At 43.1% G+C, this 22,588-nt stretch overlaps 2 protein-coding genes across 3 annotated transcripts in view; both read left to right on the top strand.

The window, feature by feature from the left end:
* Positions 1–2,318, top strand: part of Fam227a (family with sequence similarity 227 member A) — a 38,295-nt gene extending 35,977 nt beyond the window's left edge. Inside the window, exons 16-17 of the mRNA XM_028789983.1 lie at positions 319–441; positions 1,871–2,318. Coding sequence (XP_028645816.1) covers positions 319–441; positions 1,871–1,943 — 196 coding nt within the window. The 3' untranslated portion in view covers positions 1,944–2,318. The remainder of the gene's footprint in view (positions 1–318; positions 442–1,870) is intronic.
* An 11,317-nt stretch (positions 2,319–13,635) lies between these two features.
* Dmc1 (DNA meiotic recombinase 1) overlaps positions 13,636–22,588 on the top strand; it is a 36,938-nt gene continuing 27,985 nt past the window's right edge. For both annotated transcript variants that reach the window (XM_028790004.1, XM_028790003.1), the window contains exons 1-5: positions 13,636–13,686; positions 14,721–14,765; positions 16,082–16,228; positions 19,805–19,887; positions 22,259–22,311. In XM_028790004.1, the coding sequence (XP_028645837.1) occupies positions 13,636–13,686; positions 14,721–14,765; positions 16,082–16,228; positions 19,805–19,887; positions 22,259–22,311 (379 nt within the window). The remainder of the gene's footprint in view (positions 13,687–14,720; positions 14,766–16,081; positions 16,229–19,804; positions 19,888–22,258; positions 22,312–22,588) is intronic.

Raw genomic sequence — 22,588 nt, 5'->3', positions numbered from 1 at the left:
CGCTCATCCACCTGCTCCTCCCTCCGCTCATCCACCTGCTCCTCCCTATTTGTTCATCTCAGGGCTTCCCTCCCTCCCACTCTCCTGCCACAACCTTTTCTCGAGAGCTGTGGTCCCAGAAGTTTCAGGAAAGGTAAAAATTAATTTTTCTGTGTATGTATATGTGCCTGCATGAAGGTTTGTGTACTCCATTCACGCAGGACCCTTGCAAACCTTGCCAATTTATACTTAATTTCTCTCTCAGTGCACAGCTTCTGGAGAAACTACACTGAATTTCTGAACTGGTTTTTATTGGTATCCATTTTGCTTCCCCCACAGGAAGGAAAAAAAGGAGGTAGAAGAGAAACGAAAGGTTTTCCATTCCCCTTTCTCATTTCGAAACTCTGTGGATAATTATTCCCTGGGCCTAAAAAGCCCCTACAGAATCAAGTCTTCTTCCAGGTGAGGTAGACCAACAATGGGGAGACAGGGAACTAGGAAGTGCCCACCCCCCAACCCTGCTTCCTCAGGGTTTGCTGGAGAAACCTGGCAGGAAGAGCTTTGTGCAGGATCACTGCATCTTTTCAGACCGTTTACTTGTATTTAATGTCTTGCCATAAAGAGTATTACAGAGCCAGGCGACAACGAATGTTAGGAAAATAAGCATGGTGCAAACATGACCTCATGGAAAGTTAAGCTTTCTTGAGGTAGGGATTAGTCACGGTATCCTAAGCCCAGAAACAGGTTACAGCATCCTCCAGAATTTTCTGCCACAGGCACCTTGTAGCAGTAGGATGTAGCATGGGGAGGTAGCAGTAGGTATTCAGCCCCATTTGACAAACAGCTGGTGCCAGGAGGCAAATATAACAGCAAATTAAATGCCCATAGTACAGGGACCCAGGGAAGATGGAACAGGGGTTCAGGAGCCATGCTGGGGTGGTGTCACTGAGACTGGCACAGATGACACCAGAAGTTGAGGATCCAAAAGAGGCCAGCTGCTGGGGGACAGAGCGGGAGTAGAGAAAAGCTCAGCAGCATTCGGGACAGGATCAGGGCAAGGTGTGGCTCCCAGGGTTTCAGGGGCCTGGAGACTGTCTCTGGGCAAGCAAGGAGATTTCCATGATGCCCTTGGTTTTCTGTTATGGGGACCCCTGGAAGATGGTCAGCAAGGGCATCACTGATTACATTTGGCTTTTCAGAGACCCAGTAGGTTTTAGCGTTCATGTTTGGGGTACTTATAAAGGCTCCCACAAATCCTTGTCTGTACTTGGTGCCTGTCTATACTTTTCCATCAGGAATCTCCTGGCTTTCTGGATTTTGGCTCAGAAAAATATTTCAGAAGCCAATCCTTAATACCATAGTACTAAGTAAGAACCATTTACAAGCAGATAATGGTGGCACGGGGTTGTTAACACAACACTTAGGAAGCCAAGGCTAAAGGATTTAAAAAGAACAAGTACCCTGGTGTCTAACTGTGGTGAATTAGTTCATTTCTTTTCCTTTGGTTTTTTTCAAAACAGGGTTTCTCTGTGTAGCCCTGGCTGTCCTGGAACTTACACTGTAGACCAGGCTAGTCTCAAACTCTCGAACTCTTGAACTCAGAAATCCGCCTGCCTTTGCCTCCCAAGTGCTGGGATTAAATGTATGTACCACCATGCCCAGCCTAGGTGTCAATTTTAATTTTCTTGTCTTCTCGATTTTTTTCTCTTACGTATTTACTCAATCCACCCACACAGTCTTCCTTGCTTGAGTTCCTGTGCTTCCCAGACCCTCCATGCCATCTGTCATTTGGTGGCCTTTTCACCTGCTTCCCTCAGGTGCTTGATGCTAGCCTGCTGACATCTTGGTCATGTGAGGTTCTCACCATTTCTGTCTTTTCATTCCTCCACAGCGAGCGTGGCAGCAATAAGTCCAAAGCCAAGCAGGACATGCTCTTCCGACTCTCACCCTCCTCCATGGAATGACCTCGCCCAAGAACAGGAGACCGCAGAGGCAACACCCATGTCTGTCGTCAGATGCGATAGAAAACAGAATCAGCAATGGCAAGTGAGAGCCCTGCTGCAGCCAGGGACGTATGGAGTCTCTCCCAGTCACAGGAGGAAGACTATTAAAGTTCATACCTATCATGAACCATTCAGGGTTTAGAGACGCTGATTCGCCTCATCCATCAGACATTTACCAATTTGCTCTTTCATTCACTTGATAATAACAACACGATCTCAACACATCCGTATGAAACATAGCAAGACTTTGTCTCAAAAATATGGGCCAACAGCAAGTATCAGTAAGGGAGCTGAGCTGCTAAGTCCCAGCTGTCTTTAGTCCCAGTACTCTCCAGGCAGGGGCAGGTGGATCTCTGAGTTCAAGGCTGGTCATTCCTCCATGTTTGTTAAAACATGTGACATATACTTATTTGGGCCTTACTCATCTATTATCTATATTAAGTTAGATATTAACACTTAATGTTTATTTACATTATATAACGTTGTTTCAGTTTAAATTTTTTATTTGCCTGTTTGCAGTACTAGACATTGAACCTAGGGCCTTGCCTATGCTAGCAAACCACTCCTTCCCGTTTGAGGGTCTTGCTAAGTTTTCTAGGATGCTCGTGTGAGTCTCCTACCTTGGTCACTGGGCTTAGCTGCCTCTACCTGGTTTGGGGGTGATCATAAAAGAAGTTTAAAGTAAAGCAGCAGAAATGAGTTTGAGCCTACATCTTTACATCTTTTTAGTCCTGCACCTCTTTGTATCAACTGTCTGAAGTGTGTCACTCCTCCTGGGCCTACAGGCTCTCCCGGAGCTGTCGAATAGCACACTTCTTTCCTGGGAATGGGGAGTTGGTACAGCCAAACATTTCCATACACTTTAGATTCCTTTCAAGGTCCCTGAAACTCTGCCTGCCCCATAAGCCAACTACACTTCTGGACATCTACCCTATGAAACCTCAGGAAAGAAGGCAATGTAGAAGAGGCTTTGTTTGTCTTCTCTGATAAGAGGGGAAACTCGTTAATAACAGACATCCATGGAATACTGTGCAGCCATTCAGAGCTATGCAGGAGGCATGGAACGTGCAGAAGTAAGACTCGGGTGTGGTCGAGCAGCAGCGTGCTGGTTGAGTGGGTCTTTTTGGTTTTGTTAATATTTTCAATAAAAACCAACTGTTTCTATTTTGGTTTTGATTTTTAAAACTTGGGTGATTTGTTTGTTTCTTTTCTTCCCATTAGTCTCAAGGAAGCCTTGAGATTAGTGCGTAGAGACACTTCACAGTTTGTCAGAATGTCTCCCTGAAGTAATAAGCACAGAATTGGAAATTGGGTACTAGAAAAGACCAGAAGACAGGCCTAGAGACAGAGCTTGCAGCCCAAGGCCATGTGTTCCCAGTCTGCTGCCCTTCTGCTGAACCCCAGCTCCGTGCTCTGTTCCACATTAATGTTTGCCCCTCTCTGTCCTGCCAGACACTCAGGGGCTCAGCCTAAATACCATGTTCTCCTCCCCGCAAACTAGATCAGCTGCCCTGTACATGTTCCCATACCACCCTGGATCTCTTTCTGTTATGTTTAAGATTTCTTATTTTTATTTGTATGTATGCGTGTATATCCATGTGTGTGTAGGTCAGAAGAGGACATCTCCTGGAGTTGGAGTTTAAGGCAGTTTGTGAGTCACCACTTAGTATGGGTGCTGGGAACTGAACTCATATCCTGGCACACGCCTTTCATCCCAGCACTTGGGAGGCAGAGGCAGGAGGATCTCTGAGTTTGAGGCCAGTCTGGGCTACAGAGTGAGTTCCAGGACAACCAGGGCTACACAGAGAAACCCTGTCTCGAAAAACTAGTAAAAATAACAAGAAAGGAGTTAAAGCAGAGGGACTGGTTTTCTCTGTGTTCTTGGAAGTCCCGACTTCATCCTAAGAGAAGTCACCCAACAGTAAGAACATGAGAAAAATATTTTTCTTTCATAGGTTTGGAACACATTTGGCTGCAGCAACTTTTTTTTTTTAAAGGGAAAAATATTTCAACGGTAAAACTGGCACAGGAAGTGTACTTTTGTTGTTAGAGAGGCGATAAGCACTTCGTGCCTCCGTAACAGGGCTCAGACCTTTATACGGCGACTCCAGACAATGGAGTTAAAATACAATTTTAACTGTTTTTCCTTTCCAGTCCCAGCTCCCAGAAATGATGACTCTGAGACTACTTATCACTAAATGTGTAGGCCATAAGCTTTGGTTCATTCTGTGACTAGCTCTTAACTTACTTAACCATTTAAATTATTGTATGTCTACCACTTGGTTGGCTCTCTTCAGTCCTGGCCCGTTCTTCCTCACTGTCCCCCTGAGTTCATGTTCTGCTTGGTTCACATCCGTCTCTTTGGTCTGTCCCCCATCTCCTTTCTCTAGGCTCCCCCTGGTCTCTCTCTTACCTCCTACTATTTTCCAAAATCCTCCCTCTTCCTGCCAGTGTCCCACCTCCTATTTCCTGCCTCAGCTCATTGGCCATTGGCTTTTTTATTGACAGGTGATGATTATAAGAAATCCTCTCTACAGTGGAGGAGCCTTGTCATATAAGAGGATGTTAACCTATGCTCAGGACGTCAGTGGCTAGTCAAGTCTGGCGTGCATGTAAAGTAATGACATTAGGGTCGTTATGCTGAGACACAATATAACAAAAAATAGTAAACTCCACAGAAGTGAACTGTGGTTCTCCCCTTGCTTTGGACACCATTTTTTTTTTCAAGACAAGGTTTCTCTGTATAACCCGGGCTGTCCCAGAACTCACTCTGTAGACCATGCTGGCTTCGAACTCAGAAATCCGCCTGCCTCTGCCTCCCAAGGGCTGGGATTAAAGGCGTGCGCCACCACTGCCCAGCAGGACAATAAATATTTTATATATTAAAGTCATGGTAGTGTTTGCATCTATAGGTGTTGTGTGACACAGAAAACTGGAAGTGCTATTTCAAATCCACAGGATAATCCTCAGCATGCTGGCACATGATGGTGTGCATGAATATGCCCTAGCTGGAAGACACAGAAAACTCCCACTTCCATAAGAAAAGAAGTGCTACATTTTATGAAAAACACAAGCCTACCACTTCCATTTTCATTGTAAACCACTCACTTATTGGTCTGATAGCAGTGATCTGCTACAAAAAAGCTCCCTGTATCAGGGAAGCTTACCACAAACTAGAAGGCAGGAATTGGCACAGGCCAATTAACCAGAATAAGATAATATTAAATACTTGCCCCACATTTGTCTATAGCACGTTGCCAGTATGGTAAAATGAGAGATCAACCACCCACTTTCTATTAGTTAGCCATCCTGTGGCGATAGCAGGACTTTCTGCAGACCAACCAGCAGTATAGATAATGACATGAGGCTTTTATTATAGTTTAAAGCTTAGGCATTTTTCTAGGGCAGGCTCTCAGGTATCGTTGAAACTTAACCAAACTCTTCGAGTCTACGACTAACCACATGGTTAACTCTAGACCTTTCTCTGCTCTCTCTGGTTCACGCCTGTTCCTTTCCAAGTCAGCTCTCTGAATCTCCAGAGTCTGCTTTCTTCTCCTTCAGTGCTTCCTCTCCTGGAAGTTCCACCCTCCTCCTTCCTGCTCCAGCTATTGGCCATTAGATTTCCTTCCCAACCAATCAGTAGTGAGACAATCTCTGATACAATTCTAGATTGTCTTTAGGCTGGTGAGGAAGGACAAATATACACTAAATTAAAAACTTGGTAATGGGCCATAGAAATGACAATACTGGAATCCCTGCCAGCTTTTAGCTCTCTGCAGGGACAGAATTAACAATTGGAAATACAGAGACACACCCTCACACAATGAGAAGAAAAGTTATCCCAACCGGTGGTAGCTAAAAATAATTAAAATTCAAAGCAGGAGCTATTTTTTAACTTTTTATTGATTCTTTGTGAATTTCACATCATACACCCCAATTCATTCATCTCCCTGTCTCTCTCTCTCTCTCTCTCTCTCTCTCTCTCTCTCTCTCTCTCTCTCTCTCTCTCTCTCTCTTTCTCTCTCTCTCTCTCTTTTTTTTTTTTTTGGTTTTTCGAGACAGGGTTTCTCTGTGTAGCCCTGGCTGTCCTGGAACTCACTTTGTAGACCAGGCTGGCCTCGAACTCAGAAATCCGCCTGCCTCTGCCTCCCATCCCTGTCTCTTTATATCAGCCTTGCCCTTCCAACCCTGCCTTGCCATCAGTAGAAAACAAAAAAATAAAACCAAACAACAAAACCCAAAATATCTTGGACCACTGCAACTCAGATAAAGGAAGTTGGCTTTGAACTCAGGGATCCACCTGCCTCTGCCTCTCAAGTGCTGGGATTAAAGGCATGCACCACCAAGCCAAGTTAAACTATCTTAAAAAAATAATAAAGTATATAAACCAATGTCCCAAATGAGAAAGGCACATTTCTGGTGACAGCACATAATAGAATCACATCAAGTTTACTGATGGGACTGGAGAGCTGGCTCAGTCAGTGAGAGACATCTTAAGACTTGGGGGCAACAGACTACAGTAGAGAGCCATCCTGAGCCATCCCATTGAGAGCACTTGCTGCTTTTGCAGAGAACCCAGGTTTAGTTCCCAGCACCTGCATGGCAGCTTGTAACCATCCTTAACTCTGATTTTACGGGCTCTGACTCCCTCTTCTTACTCCTCAGGCAGCAGGCACATGTCAAGCACACACATACATGCAGACAAGATGCTCATATACATAAATATATTTTTTGAGGCAGGTCTTACCATGTAGCTCTGACTGGCCTAAAACTTGCTGGGTAGACCAGGCTGGCCTTAAATGCAAGAGACCCACTTGCCTGAGTATTGGGATTAAATGTGTACACCACTACACTTGGCATTCAGTTTTTGAAAAATATTTCTGAAGTTGATGAGAATGCTCAGCAGGTAAAGGCACATGCCACCAAGCCTGCCGACCTGGGTTCAACCCCAAGGACACACAGTGGAAGGAGAGAACCGACTCCCCTAAGTTGCTCTCTTTGTGCTCTGTTACTTGTGCTTATACACACATACACACACACACACCATTGCACATACATGATTTTAAAAAGCTTTAATGTGTTCAGTTTATAAGTAAAATAATATTGAAGGATTAAAGGAAAAATTTCAGAACCGTGTTATTTAACAAGATAATGTTAATTGGAGGTGACAGGGAATTAAAAGAGGATCTCATGTAGCCCAGGCTATGTAGTTGAGACTCGTCTTGAACTCTTGATCTTCCTCTCTGGTCCTCCCAAGTGCTGGTACTATTGGAGGTGTGGCCATCTCTCACAAGTAAACATTAGTTAAAAACAATCTAACATATGTACATTTTATCTTCTAGTGTTTCAATAAAATCTGTTGCACCTGTCTGACGGGAGGGATGATATGGTTAATAACGGGCTAGACCAAAGTCTGCAATCATCAGCACCCAGCAGCCTTTGCAATGACATCTAGGGAAATGCTGTGTGCCTCAATGAGAGCCGGTCAGCCAGGAAATGTGACAGCCCCAGAGGCCTACGTGGGAATTAGAGAGTACTAACGAATTTCCAAAGATTGTTTAGAAAGAATGAAGATTTCCACTTTCCAAATATACAATATAGTGGACATGGTGCTGTAGACCTTTGATATCAGAATTCAGGGTGTAGAGGCAGATAGAGCTCTGTGAGTTCCAGGAAAGCCAAGTCTACAAAGTGAGACTCTGTCTCAGAACAAAAAAACAAAAACACAAAACAAACAAAAAACAACACACATACACACACACACACACACAAAACCCCATAAAACATACTAGTGGAAGCAAATTATTAATCAAGGAGGCATACAGGCTGTATGTCTGTATGTGCGTGTGTGTGTGTGTGTGTGTGTGTGTGTGTGTGTGTTTGTGCATGCATATATGTGTCTAGACTGAATCTAAGAACAGAATGTTATATAGAGAAAGTGGTTCTCAATCTGTGGCTCAAGACCCCTTTGGCAATGATTCATCTCCAAACATATTAAGTAGCAACAAAATTTTATAGTTGGGGTCACCACAGCATGAGGAACTCTACTAAAATGGCACGGCATTAGGAAGCTTGAGAACCACTGTTACAGAGCATCTCAGCACCGGCTCACCAGTGCGGTAAGAAAAAGGTTTTGGACAGCTTTTGTGTCTGTGAGCACCCAGCCTGAGGGAACACACATTTCTAAATCTCTCGCCAAAGTGACTTGATGTTTGGTTTCTAAAAATTGCTTTTCAGTTCCAAGGTTCAAGATGAAACTGTTCATGGAAAATTATGCAAAAGGAGAGGCAGCCTGGAGGGTTATGTCCTACGGCAGCATCGCCACTGTCTGCGTTCTTTTATCTCAGCCCTCAATAGCACTGGTGCCTTGTCCTTGAATCTCTACCAAGGGAGATCTAGGGTAGGGCCTGGCACACAGTTGGGAATCAATGCCCATTTTCTAAATGCATTCAATGTCTAAGGAAAGATCTGTCCGGTAAATGATTTGGGGTTGTATGTGTGATAAAATCTTCTTTCTCTAATTTTCTATCAAAGTATTTCTCAAATTTGTGCTCTTGAAATTCCAAGGATATACATTCACAGACAGCTGGAGTGAAGATTCCCCAGATCCCCAGTGGCACCAAGAGCCTCAATTTGGCTATGAGGTGGTTGTCCACAGAGGGGCAGCACAGTTCAGTGGTTTAAAACTCAGGTCCTGCTCTGAACCGCACTGCCTGTTTTCCTAAGTCTTTAAAATATACACCCCCCCCACAAGTATATAAAAATTGGGTCATTCCTGAAGCACCCCCCCAATAGGCCATATTATCTGACACAAAAGTAGCTTACTATGGCCTTGATGTCTTGAATAGGAAAATAGCACTTGCCATGAAGGGTTTCTCTGTGTAGCCCTGGCTATCCTGGAACTCACTCTGTACACCAGGTGGCCTTGAACTCAAGAGATCTGGCTGCCTCTGGCTGCCTCTCAAGTGCCACCACACCGGGTTGATGTTTTTCTTTTTTAAATATAGTCTTATCAGGAGCTTGGAGAGGAGGCTCCTCTCCGTGGTTAAGAGCACCTCCCAACTACCTGTAATTCTAATTCTATGGGATCTGATGGCCTCGTCTAGCCTGAAAGTTGCCAACACACACGGTATACATATATACATGCAGGCAAATGCAGATACACATAATCTTCTCACTCTCCTATGGCTTTTGAATTTTGTGCTATGCCCTGCTCTCGAAGGGAACCTAGACTGGATCCCTAGCACCCACACAGTGGCTCATAGCCATCTGTAACTCTAGTTCCAGGGGGTCCGACACCTTCTTCTGACCTTCACTGGCACCAGACACTCACATGACATACATACATGTAGGCAAAACATTCATACATATGAAATAAAGTAATGTTAGATTAAAAAACACTTTTAAAATAAAAGTAAATGGCCCCATATTTTCTTCTTGTGCTTTTCTTATGTTCGGTTTGATCCATCTAGAAGTTATTTTGGCATAAGGTGTGAAGTGTGGTTCCAGTTTTATTTCCCTCCAGATGGTTACCTAGTCGTTCCAACACCATTCACTCATTTCCTTCATCAACTTGAAACTGCCACTTCATGATACTCAGAATTGTTACAGAATTTTTTTTCCTGACTTGACGGGAAGTTGCACTTTTTCTCTCTCCCTGTTTGTGGCTGTTTTTAAACGTTTAAAAGTTGCATAGAACCATCAGTATGCTATCCTAACAAGCCTTTCTCTTCGCTTCATGAATTTGTCATTACCAAGCTCATTTTGGTTTCTTCCTTTGAGTGTACTGCACACAACCTTCAAATATTATGAGCGTTTCTCTCTCCCAGCTGTCACCACAGCAAACTACATATGTTAGATTTCCCTAAATCATCTTGCTGCGCTCTTTGCAGCTCTCCGGTATACTGTTGATGTCTTCAAACAAGTTGCTTCAAAGTTACTGTATTTTCGGTGGATTCAGAAGGAAAGCCTGCCAAACCTATCGGGTTCCTTTTCAAATGGACAATTTCCATTCGACAAGACAGGCAAATAAGAGAAAAAAAAAACAAAACTATCCGTGGGAGATGAGACTGTCCTTCAAAATGTCAACTGTTTTGGAATTTATTCCATTAAAAAGGTTCAAAAATAATATAGAGGTCGCCCGTATTGGTGAATCATCCAAGACACTTCCAAGCTACCTCAGCAGATGGTTGACTCTCAACTGTCAGTTGCCATTTAAGGGGAAAGGGAAACAGTCTGGAGAGATGACCTTGCTGGCATCATGGCTGGCCCCAAGTTTCTATCTAAAACGGAACTAAAACCTGGTGTGTTTCTGTAGACCATTTAGAACTACGTTAGGAAAAAAAAATTACTCTCCATCCCAGAAGAGAGAGCCGCAAATGCAGTCAGGATAGAAGAGGGAATGGGAAGGCTGGGATACTCAGCCAGGTAGGAAAAGCTTTGAATGAAAGCAGCCTCAGGCAGGGGGAAACGGATCCCCACGTTCGACCTCCTAACAGTCCTAAGTCGTCATCTCCGTCCTCGCCAGCTGCCAAGGCTCCGCGCCCCGACTTAAGAGTTCTCTCTCCCTGACTCACAACTCCCTTCGCCCAAGAGACGCCTGGGCTCTCTTCTCATACCCAAACCTCTCTCCTCAGAGTCCATGTTCCACCACTACCCTCCCTCACCTCAGAGACCCGGAGACCCCCTCCGGGATTCTCCCAGAAACCTTCACTAGGGCCCGTGCCCCACCCCACTCTCTCCGCCCCAAGGGTTGTGATACCCCCGACCCGACCCGCCAGGAGCCTTGCCCTGTCCTGGTTCCCTAGCTAACCCCGAGCCCGCCCCACACCCGGGCCCCGCCCCACACCCGGGCCCCGCCCCACACCCGGGCCCCGCCCCACACCCGGGCCCCGCCCCACACCCGGGCCCCGCCCACACCGGGGGCTTGCTCCAGCGGCCCTCGTTTGGCGCCAAACCCGTAGATATTCGACGACTGGGTTGTCGGCCTCTGCGTTCTGGGTCTGCGTTAGAATTCTGGACTGGACGGGAAAGCCGGAGCGAGTGGGAGTCGTAAGGGATTCACCTTGAAAATCTCGGGAGGCTGTGGGTTCGAGTGGGGGTGAGTGGCGAAAAGAGGAAGGTCGGGAAAATCTGAGGAAAACTCGAAGCGTGGAGAAAGCCTTCCTCTCCGTGTCCTTTCTGTGGTAATTTTTGGTCGTTATTGGACTTGGCCTGGTGTCTGTCACCCTCTGCCCAGGCAGGCTCTGAGGCGTGTCGTGATTTCGAGACATTGCCATCTTCCTGTAGTCTTGAAGGCCTTCTCACATTATGAGGGAACTAGGTCGGGCCTGGAAAATGTAGGCCTCAGAGGCCCTGACTGAGCCTCTTGCCCAGGGGCCCCGGGCCTCCGACCGCCTTCTCTTTGCCCTGTTGCTCTCCACCAGTCCTCTGAAACCGAGGCTGAGCGCCCTGCTTCTGATCCCGGGGTCGGGGCGGACATGCCTGTGATCCCAGCAATAGAAGGCAAGGCCAGTACATCTCACAGACTCTGTTGCAAAAGGAGAGGCGATTGATTTGCATTCCTCACTAAGAACAGTCTGGTATTTAGGCTAATCATGGGTAAAGGCTAAGAGATGGGCATGGTGGTACATGTTTGTAGTTCCAGAACTGAGGAGGTGGAGGCAGGAGAATCAAAGAGTTGCAAGCTATGTAAAACTTACACACAGACACACACTCATACACACACACCATACCCTCAGAAGGTAGAGGCAGGAAATTCATTACAAACTTGAAGCCAGTCTGTTCTACTTAAGGAGTTTCAGGACAGCCAAGGCTACAAGCAAAACCCTCACTCAAGACTGAAAAAGCAAAAACAAACAAACCCCAGTATTCCAGAAGAGCCTACTCAAATACTGTCCTTTTTTGTACCCAACTCTTTGGCACCTTAGTAGTTTGTTTCCTTTGTGCTGGCACCCAACGCTTGACTTTGGCATTAAATGAGGAAACGTGAGGTCAGCCAGGGCTGCACAGAGAAACCCTATCTCAAAAACAAAACACAAAAACAAAAACCCACACCAGAACCCAACCAACCAACCAACCAGAAAACAACAACAAAAACAAGGGTCTGGAGAGGTGGTTCAGTGGTTAAGAGTACTGACTGATCTTCCAGAGGTCCTGAGTTCAATTCCCAGCACCCACATAGTGGCTCACAACCATCTGTAATGGGAACTGATGCCCTCTTTTGGTGTGTCTGATGACAATGACAGTGTACTCACATATATGAAATAAGTAAATCTTTAAAAAAAAACAAAAAAGGGAAACGGAATAGACTAGGAACAATATGATTCAGACTATGTTTTATTGTAATGTATACCATCATGTCTATAGCTTCTCAGGATTTTTAAAAAACTGTTATTGGATAGTGTCCTGCCTTGTTTTTTTAATTCACAAACGTTATTTATTCACTTTATATCCAAGTCTCAGCATCCCCTCCCTTCTCTCCAGTCCCTCCCTCTCACCTCTCCTCCCACTCCCTCATCTACCCCTTCTCCTGGGAAAAGGGGAGGGCTCCCATGGACAGGAATCAGCCCCAGTATATCAAGCTACAACAAGACTAAGTGCATCCTCTTCCACTGAGGCTACACAAAGCATCCCAATTAGGAGAAAGTGACCCCAAGGTAGGCAATACAGTCAGAGACAGATCCTGTACCTGCTTTAGGAGTCCCACATGAAGGCCCAGTGGCACAACTGCTACCTACGTGCAGAGGACCTAGGTCTGTCCCGTTCCTGCTCACTGGTTGGCAGTTCTGTCTCACAAGCTTCCATGGGCCCAGCTTAGTTGACTTAAGGCTTTCTTGTGGTGTGCTTGGCCCCTCTTCCTCCCCTAATCCTTCCTCCCCTCTTCCACAGGATTCCCCAAACTCAATGTTTGGCTGTAGGTCTCTGGATCAGCTTCTAACAATCGCTGGGTGAAGCGCCTCTGATAACATTTATGCTAGGCTCCTGGATGCAAGTATAGCAGAATATCATCAGTAACATCAGGGGTGGGTGTCCTGGCTAGTTTTGTGTCAACTTGACACTACCAGCTATAGTCACCTGAAGGGAGAGAACCTCAATTGAGAAATTGCACCAACAAATCCAGCTGTAGGGCATATTATTAATTAGTGATTGATGGAAGAGGGCCCAGCCCACTGTGGGCAGGCCCACCTGGGCAGGTCATCCTGCGTTATATAAGAAAGCAGGCTGAGCAAGCCATGGAGGACAGCCAGCAAGCAGCCTTCTTCCATAGCCTGTGCTTCAGATCCTAACTCCAGGCTCCTGCTTTGAGTTCCTGCCTTGTCTTCCCTCAGTAATGGACTGTGATTGGGGTTTGTAAACCAAATAAATCTTCTGTACCTAAGTTGCATTTGGTCAGTATTTTTCACAGCAATAGAAAGCAAATTAGAGCTGGGTGGTGGTGGCACATGCCTTTAATCTCAGAGCTTAGGAGGCAGAAGCAGGCAGATCTCTGAGTTTGAGGCCAGCCTGGTTACAGAGCAAGTTCCAGGACAGCCAAGGCTATACAGAGAAACCCTGTTTCAAAAAAACAAAAACAAAAAAGTTAAGAAAACTTTTAAAATAGTATTTCTTATTTTCCCAGAATTGATTATTTTACTGCTGCTCTCCTTTCAACATGAAGGAGGATCAAGTTGTGCTGGAAGAATCGGGATTCCAAGATGAGGAGGTATTGCTAGAATGTTGAAAGTTATGTTTGAGCTGGGCGGTGGTGGCACATGCCTTTAATTCCAGCACTTGGGAGGCAGAAGCAGGTGGATTTCTGAGTTCGAGGCCAGCCTGGTCTACAGAGTGAGTTCTAGGACAGCCAGGGCTACACAGAGAAACCCTGTCTCGAAAAACCAAAAAAAAAAAAAAAAAAAAAAAAGAGAGAGAGAGAGAGAGAGTTAGGTTGACATCCAGCCTTTCCACAAAACTCAAGTTCCTTGTTTTTTAAGCTACTGTTTTTAGCAACTAAAAGTAGAAATACGACATACACATGAATGTGTAAAGATTTCTTTGGCAAGGGTGCTAAGTTTAGCTACTTAGCAACTGGCATGAAGGTTTTTTGTTGTTTGTTTTGCAATGGAAGAGATCTGACCCAATACCTCTTGTTGGTAGGCAAATGCTCTTCCACTGGTTACATCTCCTGATCCATATGAAAGTAGTTTAATAGCACCTTACTCCTACCTACGCACATCGGTCCTGAACAAGGATATCAAGATTTGTATTAAATAAAATAGGTCAAATGAGGGCTGGAGAGATGGCTCAGCAGTTAAGGAGGCTATTCTTCCAGAGGACTAGGGTTTGATTTTCAGCACCCATATGATGACAAACTCCAATTTCAAGGGATCTGATGACTCTTTTCTTCTCAGAAGACGCTGTATGCATGTGGTATACAAGACATACATGCAGGCAAAACACCCATATACAAAAAAACTAAACATTTTTTTTAAATAGGCTCAAATAATCCACTGTTTTGGAGAGTTTTTTTTTTAAGTTATAGAAGTCATTGCAAATGTGATGGGGTGCCTAGGACTTTCAGCATTGGTGCATCTTCTAAATATGTAACATGTTTGAAAAAGTGATCTCTCTTCAGGGTTTAGAGAGATAGAATTCAAGTATTATGGAATGACTAGTAAATCATATTAGTCATTCTCAAAAATGTGAAATATGTTTTAAGTAAGATCTAAAAATCCATTCTTTCTGTTTCATTTCATTTAGGAATCTTTGTTTCAAGACATTGACCTGTTACAGAAACATGGAATTGTGAGTAACTTTTCAGTACCATATTAATGGTCTGTTCCAGTTTCTCAACCTTGTCCTTACCAACCCTGGATAATTCTTCACTGTGTGGTGAAATGGGCTGTCTACGCATCTTAAGTTGTTTAGCAACATGCCTGGTGTTCCAGAACAATTTAATCCTAGTATATGAGAACCAACCCCAAGGAGCCAATAGACTGAAGCAAGGAGCAGTCAAATGCAAAGTCTTAGAGAATATGAATATGGGGAATTTACTGGAAGGGAACTCCCTGGATGGCAACAAGCCTGTGCAGAACCCCCCAGATTGAGTTAGGAGGATATATTGGCTAAGATAAAAGTGACTTCATCAAAGCTAGAATGAGCCTGGTTGATCTGTCAAAGACACATTCCCGGTAATAATAAAAGTCCACAAATCACTCTAGTGGTTTGGACTGTTTATAGTATGCTTAGAAATTACACAGGAAAAAATCCAACCAACTCTGGGCATTCATAGAGTTACAACTTACAGATAGCTGTAGTCACATTAAACTGAAGTCCTAGATCTGCCTTCTGCTCCAGCATTTATGTCCTATATGTAACAACCAGAAATGTCTCTAGACACTGTCAAGGACTCTCAGTGATTAAGAACCACTGGTTCAGATGGAGGTGTTCAGAGCTTCTCTAAACAACCGCCCCTTGTCTCTCTAGGTCTCACTCTAGATAGATATGCTTTCTTTTGCAGAAAATTCTATCTGTCGAATGACCAGAGTAAATAATGGTGGCAGAAATGTAAATCAAAGGATGTGGATGTGAATAGCAATCATTGGTTAAAAGTTTGCTGAGGCTGTCTTTTGAAATCTTCATATTAATCTCTTTCCATTGATTTTAGAAAATCGAAGCGGGAGAAAATCCCAGTCTTTGGGTGATGTAGTTATTTGTGTTCCTCAGGAGCAGACGGAAAAGTAAACTTTGAAAAGTCTAGAGAACATATTGGTAATGAAGTTCTGTAGAAAGAAGGAGCTGAACTGAGGGGGTGAATGTGTGAGAAACTTGTTAGCTTTTCCACCAACAGACTTTTCTTTTTAATTCCTTGCTACATTGCCATGGTCTCACTAACATTCTTGGGAAAATCAGGGCAGAGCCAGAACATTTGGCAACATGCTGGGTATGTTCTACTCTGATATTTCCAGAACATTTGGCTAGATGGTGGGTGGGTTCCACCTGGTTGCTTGTGTAAAATTAGCATCATGATGGAAAGAGATGGACACGAAGCTCGTGACATAGTGGAGAAGCCTTTTAGGTTGGCATTTTATCAATCTGCTACGCCCATTCTTTTATTTCAGAACATGGCTGATATTAAGAAACTGAAGTCTGTAGGAATCTGTACCATTAAAGGGATACAAATGACAACAAGAAGAGCCCTCTGCAACGTCAAAGGCCTCTCAGAAGCCAAAGTGGAAAAGATTAAAGAGGCAGCCAACAAACTTATTGTAAGCCAAGTTCATTCTTTTCTGTTTTAGTTTAGCAGTGTCATCTTTCTCATGAATACTAGAAACTACAGTAGGAACGTGTAAGTTCTTGTAGGTAGACCACAGTGTGCTAGACTCCCATGTTCCTGCTTATTACTTCAATTTCAGAGCCACAGGAATTAGTCTCTGGAAGTCTGGGTCAAACATTAAGATACCCAGAACATGGACTGGATCTGAGTTCCATTCCTAGAATCACATGGTAGAAAGAGACATCACGGTGTGCACCCCTAACACACATACAGTTAAACATATACAGTTAAGGTAATTAAAATCTAAGAAAGAAGACCTGTTTTGTTTTTCAAAGATACTTGCTATACTATTAAATGTGGTTATTTTTAACCTAACTTTACCTTTATACTACTCTGGCTTTTTGTTCCTCTGCCATTTGTTTGTTTTTGCCTGCCCCTCCTTAGTTCGGTCTTGTCTTCTCATATATGCCTATAGCTGCTCTGACACTCAGTAGTAAAGAATTTACTCTTCCCTGGTATAGGCCGATTGAGAAGACAGCCCTAGATTGGAAAGAAGACTAGCATCAGTTCAGTCTGTGTGTGTGGAGCTAAAATAAACATGACCATGAATATGTCCATTGAGACTACTGGGTTCAAAACCTATACCTTTCAGTGGCTCCACAGATTGCAAGCAGTCAGGCTGTCAGGGAAAAAAGCATATAGCCTTTGACCTAAACTCCCCTGCAGAGTTTTGGGGATCATGAGGTCCCTGTTTTTAGTCTGAAAATAGAAATAAACAAAACGTAGTTACCAAGTATCCCTCTGTACAGAAGACCCAAGGCTTTCTATTTCTCCATGTGTATGCATGGGTCTCATGACCAGAAGTGGCAGGTAAAGCAGGAAGGTAGCACAAGTGGCATTGTGGTCTTGAACTTGGAGAGGACCCAAGTCCCACTAGTGTTCTTGGCCTAATTGCTTTGTTGTAAATCCACTAAGTCATTGTATCCAGAGTCACTTCCTCAACTGCCAGATTTTCTAAGTGCTATAGTACAATCCAGGTTTCTAAGTGCTATAGTACAATCCAGGTTTCTGGAAACTATTACTTTCTAGCTTCTACACTTTTGTTTGTTTGTTTGTTTGTTTTTGTTTTAGTTTTTCTTTTCAAGACAGGGTTTTACTATGTAGTTCTAGCTGTCCTAGAACTCATCTGCAGACCAGGCTGGCCTTGAACTAGGATATCTGCCTACCTCTGCCTCCCAAGTGCTGGGAATCAAAGGCACACACACCACCACAGCCTAGCTAAAAATTTTAAAATTTGTGTGTGTGTGTGTGTGATTTAGAGGGGACTTGCACATATGGCATATAGGTTTAGAGAACAACTTTGTGGAGTTGGTTCTCTCTCTTAAAGTCTTATTTATTTTATTATATATATATGTATGTATATATACATATATATATATATCTATCTGTCTGTCTATATCTATGTCTATGTCTATGTCTATTTAAATATACTGTATCTTTCTTCAGACACACCAGAAGAGGGCATCGGATCCCATTACAGATGGTTGTAAGCTACCATGTGGTTGCTGGGAATTGAACTCAGGACCTCTGGAAGAGCAGTCAGTGTTCTTAACCGCTGAGCCATCTCTCCAGCCCTGGTTCTGTTTTTTAATTGGGTTCTGGGTTTGAACCCAGTCAAGGTCAAGTCAAGTCAAGGTCAAAGCAAACACTTTTCCCCAGTCATTTTACCATTGCCCATAGTCTTCTTGTCTTTAGAAGCTAAATCTCATTATTTTACATGTGTGTGTTGGTCTGGTGTGTATGCATATGTATACAAGTGTGTGGAAACCTCAGGCACCATTTACTTGAACTCATGAAGTTGGCTAGGCTGACTGACCAGTGAGCTCTAAGAATCTTCCTTGTCTGTCTCCTGCTTTGTGTCTTTCTTGTTTGTTTGTTCTTCAAAATAGGGTTTCTCTGTGTAGCTCTGGCTGTCCTGGAACTCACTCTGTAGATCAGTCTGGCCTCAAACTCACAGAAATCCTCCTGCCTCTCCCCCTGTCCCCCACAGTCCCCTGAATGCTGGGATTAAAGGTGTGCACCACCACCACCTCCTGGTTTATTTACTGCTTTCTTTACATGAGTTCTGGGGACTGAACTTATGTCTTTGTGCTTGCAAAGCAAAAGTTTAATGATTGATCTATCTCCCCAGCCCCTAAATTTCACGAGTGTGTGGTACATGTACATGTGTTTGTGTGTGGATTCATGTGCCTATGGTTGTGTATTCAGAGGCATCCAATGTCTTTCTCTATTACTCTCCTCCTTGTTTTTTGTTTTTGTTTTTTTTTTTTTGTTTTGTTTTGTTTTTGGTTTTTCGAGACAGGGTTTCTCTGTGTAGCCCTGGCTATCCTGGAACTCACTCTGTCAACCAGGCTGGCCTCGAAATCCGCCTGCCTCTGCCTCCCAAGTGCTAGGATTAAAGGCGTGCGCCACGACTGCCCGGCTTCTCCTCCTTGTTTTTGCGACAAGATCTCTTTCAGAATCTGGGGCTTAGTTTTGGCTAGGCTGGCTGGCCAGTTGAGCTCCTGGGAGCCACCTCTCTCCATTCCCCAGGGCTGGGATTACAAGCTCAAACAGCCATACCTAGCTTTTTACATAGCTGCTGGGAATTTCAACTCGGATTTTCTTGCCTGCATAGCAAGTGTTCTTACTCACTGAGAGCCGTCTTTCCAGCCATAAATCTCATTCTTCAAGGAAAACCTAAAGACTTCCTTTTATGCATCCAGAGTCTTATCCTTTCTTGGCTAGAGCTGGGCCTGGGCTGACTCTTTGCTCCCCCAAGTTCTTCAAAGTTTAAGAACCACTGTTAAGAGCATGGACCAACAAAGAAAAATAATTAACTGTATTTGTGTCTGTTTTCACTGTTCATCACTACATCAGCAGATAAGAATGCATCTGCCATGTAAAGACATGAATAGTGAAAACTGCAATTTCTGGGATCCTTGAAATGTCTAGAGCTGGGGGGGGGGAAATGATGCTATTGAATGAGATCAATTGAATCACTCGGTAAAATACTGTTTTGTGCTATGAACTTTTTCCATTTATTCTTCAAGGCTATCTTCTAAAGATACAATATTATTATCTATATTAGATCCATGCTGGATTGTGTCAGGTACCCTTAATCATGTGACTTAATGAGAATGTGAGGTGACACTAAAGCCTTTTTTTTAAAAAAAAAAAAGATTTTTATGTGTATGAGTGTTGTGTATATATGTATGTATACTATGTGTGTGCAGTGTCCATGTAGAACCCAAGAGGGTGTTTGATGTTACAGATGGGTGTGAGCTACCATGTGGATGCTGGGAACTGAACCCACGTCCTCTGGAAAAAGACAAGGACTCTTAACTACTGAGTCTTCTCTCCAGCCCAGGCCTATGTATTTGCCCTGTTCTGATACAATCTTCAGAGAAGAGCACGCACAGATGATGACCTTGATAGACGAGGGAGTGGTGCTGCGGGTACTGCTGGGCAGCGACGGGCACTCCACTCATCTTACACTGTTTTCAACATCTCCATTGTCTTCCTTTAGGAACCAGGATTCCTAACTGCTTCTCAGTACAGCGAAAGGCGGAAGATGGTTTTCCATATCACTACTGGGAGTCAGGAGTTTGAGTGGGTATCTCAGCTTTTGTCACCACTAAGTACAATCTTCTGAGTCTGCGTTTCTTTTCCTGAATCTCATCATGATTTCCACTATTGTAGGTAGCTTCCTTCTTTGAAGGAGGTATTAGTAGTTGTTCCAAAGTGAACGTGAGACAAATCCCAGGCTCCTTTAGGGAACAGATTACATTTCTTACAAGGAATTCACACTCATAAGTCATTTCTAATTTAACCTTTATTTGTCGATGACCTGAAAAGTCTGCTTACATTCCTTCCTCTCCATCTTCATTAATGAAGAAAATTTCATTCCCCACTTCGTGTTTATTTAAGAATCAGTTGTTAAATTGAATATTTTAGAAGAAACAATTTTCTTAGGTCGTATAGGTCTTATTCCTCAGCAGTCCCTTTTCATTTATTCTTATGATTTCTGACATGTATTGTCATTTCCCCCAAATTGGCTTAATGTGTTTTCCCCAAAATATTTCATCTTTTTTTTAAGCTAAGTTTTATTAGATTCTCCTGGCTGATGTTAAATATAGCAGCTCAAGTGATCTTTCTACTTTCAAGCAGCTGGGGCAACTGAGTTTAGCCTTATTTTTATTTTTTATAATAGTTAATTTATAGATTTTCCTCCCAGACATATCTCTTCTCCCTCTGAGCCTATAATTGTAATATATTTATGAAAGAAGCTAGGTGGTTTACTTTTTAATAGCAGATCAGGCAGGCTTTGCTAATGTAATATAGTTAGGGTATGGTGGGGGTTACCAAAGATGACACCTAGGTGTTAGGTCTGAAGATCAGCAAACTGTAGATCACAAATAAGGGACTTGTAGGAGGGGCAAATTTAGGACCAAAGGTTGAAGTCTAAGCTACCTATTAGACCCAAATGGATGCTGAGTGCACACTCATTTTTAACAGCACTCCATCTCCTCTACTATACCCCTGAAACTATTAATCCCTTGCCTTCAGTTACCTTCCCAGAGAGCTCAATTTTCCAACTGTCTTATGGACGACTAGCACAGGGGAGGCAGAGGCAGGAGGATCTCTGTGAATTCAAGATTAGCCTGATCTGTATAGTGAGTTCCGGGACAGGCAGAGTTACACAGAGAGACACTGTCTCCAAGAGCCAGACAGAAAAGAGTTGAGGCAATTATAAGATGAAATAAATTCTTTCCTCCCCAAGTTGCTTTCGGCCATGGTGTTTTGTGATAGCAGTAGAAAACCTAACTAGAAGGATAGTACATAGAATGTTAGCAGGTAGAACAACTGCCAGGTTTTGACAGCATGTATTTAATTGGCAGTACAATGTTTTAGTGCATTTAATGTTCTCTATGAGAAGAACTAAAGAAGTTATGATCTCATTCATCCATTCATTAAATTCGGTATGTGTTGCTGTACTGAGACCTGATAGGAATACTTAAAAAGCCTTTGTAGTTTCTATTAGCATGTCTTTGGGGATACAATCACAAATCAGACAAAGCTGTAAGAGAATAGATTTATATTTGTCTAAGTAAGACAGCAATTTAAATTCAAATTGAAGGATTTTGGAAGTTATCCACAAACTTAATGAGGGCTCTCCTGATTTCAACTAAGAAAAGAGGGTAGAGAGATGGCTTAGTGGTAAAGAGCACTTGCTGCTCTTACAGAGGGCTAGGTTTGGTACCCAGCACCTACGTGGTGGCTCATAACTCACACTTTTAATCCCAGCACTTGGGAGGCAGAGGCAGGGGAATCTCTGTGAGTTTGAGGCTAGCCTGGACTATATAAAGAGACCATGTCTCAAAAATATTGAATATTTAGTTAATTTTTAGAAATATTATCTATGTACAATTTTAGAAACTTGATTAGTAACAAGACAACTACATGGTGTGTAATTCAGGCTTCTTAGCATGTACAAAACCCTGATTTCATCCCTAGAACCACAAAATAAAACAAATCTTTTAATTCCAATTCAAAAAGATAATGGACATAAAGCCTTACTGGCTTATTTACTATTGGTACTCAGAAGTAAGAACAGGCTGTATAAATTGCTTTGTTCATCTGCCTGCCCTTCCACAGTAGAACCTGTGATCTAAATAGTTAGTGTCATTTCTTTCAACTATGAATTCCTGTTCTTCTGTATGGATAGACAGATGATATGTTACTAATTATACACATTTCATCTCCTTTGTTTGTTTGTTTTTTGAGACAGGTTCTCTCTACATAGTCCTGGTTATCCTAGAACTCACTATGTAGACCAGGCTGACCTTGAACTCACAAAGGTCCTCCTGCCTTTGCCTCTTTAGTGTTGGGATTAGACACATGTGGCCACTACACCCAGTCAATCTTCTTTCTTGATATCTGTATTTATACTCTGTCACCAATACCTTATGTCTGTTTTCAGTAAATTACTAGGAGGTGGCATTGAAAGTATGGCAATTACAGAAACTTTTGGAGGTAGGTAGAACCTTACTAGTTTTCTGTGGAATGATATATATATGTATATATATGAAAAATAATAAATAAGTTTCTACTTGGGAACTTTAGATGAAGTGTCAATTATTATAATGCAGGATCATTCCAAGCTAAAATAAAAATATATACTAACATTAGCATATTTATTATTGATATTTTTCTTCTTATCTCTGATTACTATAGAAAGAAATGAATTTTTTCTCTTATTTGCTCAAAAGGTAATTGAATAATAAGGTTGTTCTTTTGTTTAGGCAACACA

The sequence above is a fragment of the Grammomys surdaster genome, unplaced genomic scaffold (assembly GCF_004785775.1).
Source record: "Grammomys surdaster isolate TR1022 unplaced genomic scaffold, NIH_TR_1.0 125852, whole genome shotgun sequence".
Classification (NCBI taxonomy): domain Eukaryota; kingdom Metazoa; phylum Chordata; class Mammalia; order Rodentia; family Muridae; genus Grammomys; species Grammomys surdaster.
This window is presented reverse-complemented; position numbering and strand designations above follow the sequence as displayed.